This window comes from Vanessa cardui, chromosome 7 (assembly GCF_905220365.1).
Source record: "Vanessa cardui chromosome 7, ilVanCard2.1, whole genome shotgun sequence".
NCBI classification, from domain to species: Eukaryota; Metazoa; Arthropoda; class Insecta; order Lepidoptera; family Nymphalidae; genus Vanessa; species Vanessa cardui.
In genome coordinates this window covers 4,054,020-4,066,072 of record NC_061129.1, presented here as the reverse complement: position 1 = coordinate 4,066,072, position 12,053 = coordinate 4,054,020, and the positions used below count along the sequence as shown (strand labels likewise).

Genomic DNA, 12,053 nt, shown 5'->3' with positions numbered 1-12,053 from the left:
TATATATATATATATATATATATATATATTTATTCTTTTTTTATAGACATGCCATGATTATAGTATTATAGTATATTTATTTATTTGAGGTCATATATTGTTCATTATTTATATTATTTTATAATTTTCAAAAATATAACACTGATAGTAGAAGGTAACATTGGAAAGTAACATTTATAATTAGAAGAAAATATATATATACCACACACACATACATACATACATTCATTCAATTTAAAGTAGTAAATACCATTTTGCATAATGTATACTAACCTTCTTTAACGAAAGCTAAATGAATTTCCTTTTATTTAATATTTATTATAATGAAGCGACTCATTATTGTGGAATCGCCTATTTTAATATGTAAGCTGTAGGAAATCAGCAGCTTAGTCAATATATATAGGAAAGTTGTCACCGCGTCCTTCGCTGTTGTTTAAGGATCTGATCGTCAGCTGTTTGTACACAGAGCAACAGAGTTACTTTCGAATTTTTAATATTGTATAGATAACACAGTGTAGGTGTTGCTAGAGCTATGTTCATCAAAACATGTGATTCGATCCCCATTAACACCGTTCCACGTGTCATGGCACCCCTCGAACTAAACTTGGAATAATCAATAATAACATCGACCTTGATCCGTCCGACCGTAACGCTGGAATAATTTGCAAAGGGGACGCGATCCACGTACAACAGATGATAAATATTTTTATCATTATTTTTGAGAGAAGAAAATTTAACAATAAAATATTTCATTTTTTTGTTTAATGAACTTTTGAATTAATTTTGACTGCCTTCTGGTCCAATGGCTCGCTTATTAGATCATCAAGGAGTGGTTTCAAATCATAGATATCAATTTTCCATCAAGTACTTTTTTTTATCTTTCCAGACTTTGAAAGACAGTGTTTATAAAGTATGGATCAGCATATAAAGCTATTGATGATACGCTGGAACTTTACGGTTGTGTCGTATTGCCGTATTATCGTATTATGGATAGTAATGGCCTGGATGGCTAGCCTTTGCGTCTGTGTTTGTGCAATTTAATATGTCGGCTTCCGTGGGGAAAATCGGCCGGAAGGACATCAAATTACATAATATACAGTGAAAAATATGACCAGTGTGATTCTTCTTCTTATCACAAATTTAAAACAATTCAGTTGATAATATCGACTCCGAAGCCAATATTCAATATAATTATAAATCAAGAGCGATTGTAGAATTCAGGTGGTGCGAAACCGTGATTTGTATCCTCTTTTGTTGCTTCACTTTTATGTCCTATCTGCTTTTTGTTCTAATTTGTGATCTGAGTGTAAGACTAAATAATTATCACGGCACTGAATAGGTACCTACAGCAATTGCACTATTCCTACTTATTTATGTTCTTTAGTTGAAGGTTTGGGTGTAATTGCTTAAAGAAATAAGGCTACCTGTGTACGCTTTAAATTTTCAAAAAATAAATTATTATTTTTTGTCAAATTCACGCAAAAAATTATGTTATTCACGGAGAAAGTATACTAGTAGCTCTCAAAAATGCTTTAAAAAGTGGCATGTGAGGCGGTTGGTTAGTGTAACGTATACATCTGTCATAAATTAACCATTAAAATTAATGCAATTAAACGACTACAAACACAGACACGGCCTCTCAATTAAAACATCAAATGGTAATTTATTTACTAGGGGTTTGTTTACACTTCGGGGTGCCACCCCTGATACTTGTCTTGCGGCGAAATGTAGCTTACCCAGACGTAGGGGTCATATTTAACCACAGATACAGCATGTACTAGAATAATGAGGTAACTATGAATGTATAGAATATTTCAAAATGTCTAATACATTAAATATCTGGCTATCGTATCAATTTACTCGTCAAATGAAAAAAATATTAACATTCTTTTTCTGTAAGAGATTAAACATAACTTTCTTAAGAGTTTTTTTTTTAAGTTAGTTCTTGACTTGTGTGTAGCATCAGCATTATATTAATTCCATAAAAATTATTGTCTTCTAAAACAAATAAAAAACTCGTTTTTGCCCGCGGTTTTGATCGTATTTCAATATGCGTTATGATTAAAAAGTTTTATAAAAATATATTCAATAATTTTTGCGTGAAAGATGTACCTAACATACCAAACATAATAAGTTGGATAATAAAAACTTGATTAAAATTGTAACGGATATAATAATTGCTGAGTAATATTTATTGTGATTAATTTAATATCAGTAATATAAGATGCATGTTTTATGATTATGTATAATGAACAGGTGTATGATTCTTAATTATATTATGTCGGTATGTTGACGTGTTTAACGCTTTTTGCAATCAAGGGTTCCGGTCTGCTGAGCTATAACTGTAACTTATCTTAGTATCTCTTATTATCAGCTATGGGATCCAGCATATTTAGATTGTTTAGTTAAATCCATGAGAAAATTTTGTAATATTGTATTTATGTTAATATCGGAAATACTGATATGCAAAATATTGTTTTTTATATACCCTTTTAAGGCTGAAGGCAGTTATAATTTAAATAATTAAATTAATAAAATGAATGAAGTGTTCAATTTGTATGTTGTCTCGTGTTCGGTGATGACGGAAAAAATTGGAAAGAAACCTGCATGATCCAAACCTCCGTAATATAAACTTAAGAGAAAAAAAGGTCTATTTAGGACACGTCACAGTTAATAAAAGTATTAAAAAAATACAAAAAGAAAAGTATATTCTACTTAATCTATAAAATATAACACAACAAAAAAGATATTTGATAAGCGATAATAAATAGTAATCGTGTCTTAATTGGGCCATTTGGCTTCCGAAATTGTTTCCAAAACCTCATAGCTGATGTTCTAAGGTAATCTACGAAGCTATGACCTTACTGTATTTTTTTCACACTTAAGTGTTATCATATGTGGGCGCACTTTTCAATAATTTAACAATTTTAACCGTTTAGAGTACCAGTCAGTAACAGTAATTGTACTTCAGAGTAATACAGGTTTTAAAACCCTATTGCATGTTGAAGACCAGTACCTATTACATAACGAGATAGGAAACAAAATGTGATTGTAAATTGCATAATGATTAACGGATAGCTACGATCGTATTTCTCAAGAGTTTACATTGATTTTGTGACATTTTTATTAAAAAAACAAAATAAGTAGCAACTGATAATGATAAATAGATGACGATTTAAACAATTGAATGAAATGAATAGTAAATAAAACTACAATACAATTTTATAATGTCCATTGTTTCATTGTGAGAAGAGATTTAAAAAAAAAAAACTATGACGTAATCGTTCAATATCATTGCCCGATGATCTGATACTATTAAAAACGTATACGAAGATAAAAGTATCAACGAAACTTGACTGGTTTCTCGCGTGTAGAAAGCGTATTTACATTGCAATCGTCCATACCGTTCGTCTTCAGAATCTGGTGAAACTCCATTGTTAGCCTTTTACGGTTCTTGATAACGGCCGTTTATTGGTCGATGAGAAATATTGTTATTGCCTCAAGATGGGATCGATTTGCAAATTCATTCATGATAATAGGATGTCAGGGATTTGTTAAAATTAAGTAACATCTGTTTGAAAATTAATTATAAGTTATATTATGTGATCGTAGCTAGAGTTTGTTGATTGGTGTTAAACAAAATTATATCGTAGTACACATAACTTCATTAGTTTAAACGGTACGGAGTAAAGTTCTAAGTCGACAATTTTCCCCCACGTAGTCAGCGAACATTTTCATATTCCAATCAATTTACCATTTTAAACAAAATTCACGTAAACATTTCTCATGAATTTCGTCTATTGACAAAAATAAGTTCGGAACTTTTCATATTTGACACGTAAGACAGACAGAGGCGGGTGGACGCGGATTTTGTTAATGATACATAGTGATTGTAAAAGTGCAATGAAGGTCCTACAATAACAAGCACACGCCAATGTAATATTCTATTACCAATCCAAGTATAGTACGACACAAATTAGATGTAGCATCGGAAAATGCAATGGAATGATAATAAAACCGATTACTGCCGATTTTCACAACCAATAGAAATAGCTCCCTATCGCGCCATTCGACGCTATTCGTCGCTATAGAATCACGCGTCAGAGAAAGTAAATGCATGTAAACCGACGCGTCAAATTGACGAATATATTAGGTCATATGATATTACAAGTTATTACGTTTGTGCAAAGATCATATTCGCATGAGAAATAAATATTGATAATTTGGGATAGCGTACTCAATTCGGATGTGATCGGTTTTACGAATTTTGCCGATGCGACATCTAAGTTGTGTCGTACATATACCTTGTATAATAAAACACTTCTATGGACATTGTTTTACCGTCTACCGATAGTTCCAAATGTTACAAGATCTGCTTGGCTTCTTGTATCAATTTCTTTCAATGCATCGTCCATCGACCCCGTCTATTATTAATCCCGGCCTACCGTAGTTGAATCCAGTTTCAAAGCACGTCTAGGCGTCTAGACGAGGTATGGGGTCTTCGGGAAAAAAACCAGCACCTCTCGCATAAGTGCGTAACCAGTCTCGTTAGGATTTACAGAAATTCTAGAATGTTATTTCATTATATGTCGGTATTTGATACAATCAAACTCTGCGACAGGTTTGTCACCTAATCCGCGATTGTGGTCGTTTTGTATTCACTGGATTGGAAGTTGTAATGGATCTCGCGGTTTCTTGAAATTGCCTTGAAACATATTCGGCTTTAAACACAATATAGTACTTACTAAGCAGTATTATCGTATTAGGGAATCATTTTTTTCTGCTCCAGTTAAATGCCAATTAGATAAACATGACGGTCGGACAACAAATGTGAAAGCTTTTTTATGTTTTGTTAATGTTAAAACAGCGGAAATACAATTTTTTGCGGTACGTTAAGCAATATTCGTATAGAATGGATGTACTGTGTTAATGATAGCAACTACTAGATAACAGCAAAAATAGTCCAGTGGATCTCAACCGAATATCCTGAAGAAACGTTTGAACTCTATGACGTCATTTGTTTATTAGTAAAAATAAAAAGTTTAATATTGCTCCATCGTTTTGTCATAGTAATAGTCAGTAAAACGTAGATGTCTCGAATGCTTGCGCCGTAAATTTCGATCTATGTGGTGATGCGATATCGTATATCAGATGTTATCAGGAATTAGGTATATAGTGTAGTGAAAAATATTATACACTAAACCCTAACAAAAAGGTGACTATTAAGATTAAAGTGAAATTAGTTAATATGAAATCGATAACATTTAACGTTATCAGTGATCCACGTGTATGAAAGGTCCCTAAAGCATCAATATTTACACGATCCATTTTAGCAGCAGCGACCGAACTATTAGGTTAGGCGAGGAACGATTTATGTTTGAAGTCGTGTTATTACACGCAAGCGTACGTTAAAGTAGGTTCTTTGATTAAAAATAGTTTGCTTGGATTGATCGGTGCGTTCACACATGTTTTCGACACGTTTACAAAACAAAACGCAACAACGCAGACTTTATACGAACAAATTTCATCTAAAATATGGTTACCTATTTAAAAATTTATATAGTGATTTTGTGTAAAGGTATGTAAGTACATGCCTTTACTTTATACATGTACATATACATGATTTCTGCATGATGCCTATATATGTATAAATGATAAATAATTATAATTATATAGTCATACAATACTATAATTATATTTACATAGGTATGTAATTAATTGCATTTAATAGAGTAACTATTAATTTCTTTGTCTGTCTCTTCTCGGTATCATCTACATTCCAAATGATGATGGTAACTTCACTATTTATAATTAAAATGTTGGAATTAAAGTATTAGAGTTCGAATCAGATATCTTTGTAGTCTTAGCATTTAGAATATTAATATTTTATTTATATGTATTTAAAATATTGTATGATGTCTAGTTAAGTTTGTTGTTTTATCGTTGTTGTTTCAATGATTAAAGTATATTTATTTGTCCACAGTTCAAACCAGCTAACAGAATTGCCCCGTGAGGTATGTATGATGCCGTTACAAGTTCTTCTTCTACCGGACAATCTCCTGACGAGTCTACCCAAGGAGATCGGAAAGATGACATCTTTAGCGGAATTGGATGCGTCAAATAATAGGCTTACACAAGTTCCAATGAACCTTGGAGACTGTGCTGGTCTTCGATGTTTGAACCTTAGTAATAACCAGCTAGGGTTGCTGCCATTACGTGAGTTTCATATTGTTTTCATAAACACACATCTGTTCATACACGAAGGCGCGCCTCTCCACCATAAATTCAATATGTAGTAATCGAGTGAAATTTTGCTTTCGTAATGTCTTAGTATGTGTGAGATGACATATGTAAGAATTAAAACAGTAAATAAAATTTTTTATTAGATTTTTAAGTGGAGGGGCACGCCCTCGTGAGTGAATAGGGTGCTATACAAATAATATATGTATATTGTATGCTTATGAATTGTTTAAAATGATTGTTATGTAATGACAATTGCACTGGTACGTGGTCAATTTGAGGAAAACATAATATTAATTTGTATTTTTTGTACTTTTTTTTTAATTCTACTACCGAGCAAAAGCAGTCGTGTTTTTCTGTAACAGGTTAATCGGTTTATTGTCTTTGTTTGTTAATATATAGATAACAAACGTACTTTTTACAATAATTTTATATTAAATGTAGTCATAGATTTATTACGCCTATTCGTACGACGTTAAAACTAAAAAAAAATCTTTCTAGAGACGAATGAGAAATAGTACCAATACATATGTATATACACGTACATTTTTATTTAAAATAATAATAAATATTTATAAATTATTTTAAAATATTCGATGATAATCGGCTAGAATTTCTATATAAAATGATAGCCTAAATACCTTCGTCAATGAAAGTAATATAGAAGGCATTAGTCGTTTCTAGCATTGCTAATGCACCTCCAACCACGAGATGGAGTTGTAATGCCTCCTAGGCCTGTCATTACTGTGAACTCAATGTATTTACGACATTATACATTCACGAATCATCTCGATTGTGACTCAAGTATTAAAGATAAATATAAACATACTTAGTATGAAGAAATGACAAGTTATTGATGAAGGATATACAGTCTTGCCTTAAGCAATAATCGTGAAATTAGTAAAATATACTTTCTCTTATATATAAACAGTAGTAAAAGAATTATAACCAGAAATAAATTTATACCTAATAATTAAAACATTTTTAATTCATATAAGCTCTTATAGCCGAGATGGCTTAGTGGTTGGAACTCGTACTCTTAATTCATGATTGAGGGTTCAAAATCAGACAAGCACTACTTTATTTTGATGTGCTTAGTTTTTGTGTATAATTTACGTCTGACGTTCTTCGGTGAAGGAATACATCCTTAGGAAACCTGCGTTGGAATATCGTAGTATTGAGTATTCATGTGGTAACAAAAGCTCCAAATATTCTCCCCAAAGGAATAGTAGGCCTATCCCAGAAGTGGGAAATTTACAGACTGTTACTATGTTACTAAGCTTTTATATACATTTTCGTAACATTATTTGTATGTATCGTTTTTAATTTGTATGCTTTATAAACAATTATTTCAGTCAATGTCGCATATGACCTTCTTACATTACACGGTCGTACTCTACGGTTAGATTCTTACAATATGATTACTGTATATCGTTACTATAATGAGTTTAATGGAGTACTAAGTTTCTTGTCATCTGTTCTTGGTAGAATCAAAATTCCGAACCGGTAGCTTTACCTAGAACTGTCACAAAAGTGCAATGAATCTATTCAAAAGCGATCGCATATAAAAACCATGAATATTATACTATACGATTAATATCAATGAATTAAATAATTACAGCAAATAAAAATAACTTTTCAATAATATCTTAACCTCGGTTGTAAATTGATTTACGGTTAAAATGTTTTGTGAATGATAAAATAATTTTTGCTTAGTCATAACAATGTCTGACGCGTTTTTCTCAGAAGCCAGTATTTCCCTGTAGTTAGTTAAGGGGGAATTTATGTATGCCTGTTATCCGTCCACATTTAAACCTGGTTTTTGATACGTTGGTCAAAGTTACATTGACCAATTTGGTGTTAATCTAATCGTTGATTGGCTGCTTATATAGTAATCGGTTGATCCCGACCAATGATCATTCAGATTGACTTTGATTATCCATTTCAAAAACTAGAGGATATCATTAACAATTCAAGAATTTATTATATGTACGGTATATTTAATCCGAAGAAAAAATAACAATTAATGTATGTAATTCATCAAATGTCTTCGAAGATGAAGTAGTTAAGTTAATCAATTATTTTTATATTTTCAGAGATCACATACCTCCGACTCGAGCACTTAGACGTGAGCTGTAATTGTATATCGTCGCTTCCATTAGAACTCCGCAATATGAGCACGATAATCACATTGAATTTAGACAATAATCCTCTCGTATCCCCTCCTACAACAGTGAGTATCGATTAATAGTAATTAATGTTTAAATGTTTTATATTCTTATTTGTTAGCTGCCAATTATGTCCCCACAGTTGGTAATTGGTCGGCTTTAGAAGTGGTCTGGACATCCGATATCTAAGTGTAAATTATTAGAAAACAGATTTGTTTGTTGGCGTTTTGAATATATAAAAAGAAAGCCCGTGGTTTTGCTCTCGTTTAAGGGTGTTGGTTGTCATGTGTAAAGAAAAAAAGGATCCTAAGTCCTTTCTCGGAGTTCAAGTTTGCTTCATACTAAATTTTATCAAATTCGGTTCAGCGGTTTGCCCGTGAAAGAGCGACAGTCAGTCAGACAGACAGAGTTACTTTCACATTTACAATATTCATATAGATTAAGAACAATTAAAACAAAAACGTTAGTGTAATTTACCGATCTGCTAGCCGATTTCGGTCTTAAGAGCCTAAACAACTGCGCAGAACGTATTATGTGCACGAACATAAGTGTATCTCTTTTCTTACTTCCATAATCCGATGAGACAGCAAGTTCGACACGACCGGAAGGAGTTAAGGCGTGGAGCCAGCGGTTATTATCATTAAAACCTGAAAACCTTATGCTAACTAAATTGCCCCCTAAAATACATAACACAACAACACCGGGCTGCTCCTTAAAATTTCTCAATAAATTAGACCTTGTTATTGGTCTGATTCGCGGCTTGAACCCAGGACTTTTGAATTTGTGACCAATTATCCGAATCGTTATCTTATTATATGAAAAAGAGCAGGTGGACTTGCGTCAAGCATGTGTGTAAGTTCCTTCATAGCTATCTCGTTATCACCAAGTGAAAGGCAAAAGCAAATATTGACTCATTTATCGTCCGGGCAGATTCCCGTTATATCTACACTTTCTAAGATATTTATAAATCCTTGTAATTAAAAGATATGATATAAAGTTGAAAATGAGGTTATTAATATTACAAAAGCAATAGACAGTAAAAATAATTTTGTTAATTATATTTCTTAACGTTAGTGATGCAAAGATTTTGAGAGTTGATATTTCGAAATGTTACTTCTGAAGGATATTTTATGTTTGTGAATTAACAGTAAATAGAGCTTAATGTGTGTTGTATGTAAAATTACAAATTGGTATATTTCGTTTATTAAATTAATGTTTGAATTTCTTTCAATCTCAATTATTACTGGACTACTTGTGATCAACCATTGTTTTTAGTTTAACTGATTGTAATAAAGTAACGAAAATAAAAATATGATACTAGTTGTCGACCGGGGTTTTCCTCTTCATATGTTGGTCGTCAGGCGTTATGTATAAAACATAGTGCTTAGATTCTTGGGGTTCAAGCTTTTTCCATACCAATCAAAGCATATTCATCGAATATGTTAAGTGATTTGACTGTAAAAACGTAACAAACGGACAAACAAACAGATTTACTTGCGCGTTTTATAATATTGTCGAGATGGCCCAGTAGTTAGAACGCGAGCATCTTAACCTATGATAGCGGGTTCAAACCCAGGCAAGCACCGCTGATTCATGTGCTTAATTTGCCTTTATAATTCATCTCGTGCTCAGCGGTGAAGGAAAACATCGTGACAAATTTCATAGAAAGTCTGCCGCATGTGTATTCCTCCAACCCGCATTGGAACAGCGTGGTGGAATATGTTCCAAAAACCTTCTCCTCAACGGGAGAGGAGGCCTTTAGCCCAGCAGTGGGAATTTACAGGCTGTTATTGTTGTTGTTGTTGTTTATAGTATTAATATAGATATTTTTTCTATTATATATGTTTCTTTTATCGTAACAGATTTGCATGCGCGGGCGCGTGCACATATTCAAATATCTCGAGAATATGGCAATAAAGGATTCCTTGCCGGCACATAGAAGAGTGGACGAAACAAGGCGGACGGCGAAACACACGTCATACATTAGCTCGCCGAACAGTGGGACGCATCAGATCACGTCGGGTAACGCGACCATCGACTGTTTGAGGCACAAGCCGAGGCATGTCGTGGACAGCGGCTACTGCACCGATGGGGTCGAGAAGAGGTGGTCGAACGATGGTAAGTCTTGAGATCATTGATGGTATATAGATTGTTTCTTAACCGTTGGAAGGTGAATAAAAAACAAATATACACTTACTAGCGTATATACCCTGGCTTCGCAAGGGTGCAATACTGATACTAAATATATTATAATTTGTTTATTTGCGATATCACATTAGAAACTTCTGAAATAACCAGTGTTTCTTTACTATATTGTCCATGCATTATATACAAATACGCTCCTCTCGAATCACGCTATTAATAAAAAAAAACAGCGTCAAAATCCGTTGCGTCATTTTAAAGATCTAAGCATACATACGGACAGACAGCGGTAAGCGACTTTGTTTTTATACTATGTAAAGATGATAATGAAGCCACTCATAGTTGAATTCATTAAGGTTACAATGCTGGAAATAATTTTGTTACTATTAGGGAAAAAATAATTCTGCAGAATTTTTAACGTAATATCAGCACTTTTTCTTTGCGATATTGAAGTTTATATATCTACTTTCTGAGTTGAGATGGCCCAGTGATTTGAACGCGTGCATCTTAACCGATGATTGCGGGTTCAAACCCAGGCAAGCAACGCTGATTCATTTGCTTAATTTGTATTTATAATTTATCTCATGCTCTGCGGTGAAGGAAAACATCGTGAGGAAACTTGCATGTGACAAATTTCATAGAAATTCTGCCACACGTGTATTCCACCAACCCGCATTGGAACAGCCCAAATATGTTCCAAACCTTCTCAATGGGAGAGGAGGCCTTTAGCCCAGCAGTGGGTATTTACAGGCTGTTGTTGTATATATCTATCACTTTCCCAATCTGTGTAGCGATGTTTTCTTGAAGATATCTTTTGCGTGTAGCGTGTGGCGAGGCGGGCGGGTCGGGCCGCTCCACACCCAGCACTCCGTCGACGCTGTCGCCCGGCGCCGCACTGTCGCGGGCGCAGTCCCTCTCCAGCGAAACTCCCCTGGCCCCCCTAACGCCTATACTCACAGGGTACGTAACTAATTACACAGGGTGTTGTAGTATATGGAACATTATAGAAGTTTCATCTTTGCAAAATTAGATTATATAAGGATTTTCTTCTGTGATATAGATTCTCACATGTTTGTAATATTTAGTCGAGGGTTTCGAAACGATAAGGGTTTACGTAGTTTGAACGTTACAAAGTCCTGTTTAATTTTGTCTTCGAATGTATTCAATGCTATTTACTTTATATCGTATTCAGTTCGACAAGTCTAAAAGGTCATCTGAATTAATATTGAACGGACAATGTGCTGTTTATTTTCATGATGAAATATTACTAATAAAGTTGTATGGGTTTCTAAATAAGGCTCGTATGGAAATACTCTATTAGTCAATTCCAATTATATTAAATTTTATTCATTGTTAAATGGTTGGTGGATTTTAAATAACACCTACTCGCCCATATATTTTTTTCTGTCTGTTTGTAATAAAAATATCTATTCTACACTATCTTTTCTAATCTGAGTAAGAATGTGTTTGAAATAATAATTTTCACATTTTATTACGAAATTT

At 33.4% G+C, this 12,053-nt stretch overlaps 1 protein-coding gene across 2 annotated transcripts in view; it reads left to right on the top strand.

Moving 5' to 3' along the window:
- LOC124530777 (leucine-rich repeat and calponin homology domain-containing protein) overlaps positions 1-12,053 on the top strand; it is a 66,209-nt gene that overhangs the window by 44,590 nt on the left and 9,566 nt on the right. For both annotated transcript variants that reach the window (XM_047105051.1, XM_047105050.1), the window contains exons 3-6: positions 5,984-6,216; positions 8,337-8,473; positions 10,271-10,526; positions 11,375-11,510. In XM_047105051.1, the coding sequence (XP_046961007.1) occupies positions 5,984-6,216; positions 8,337-8,473; positions 10,271-10,526; positions 11,375-11,510 (762 nt within the window). The remainder of the gene's footprint in view (positions 1-5,983; positions 6,217-8,336; positions 8,474-10,270; positions 10,527-11,374; positions 11,511-12,053) is intronic.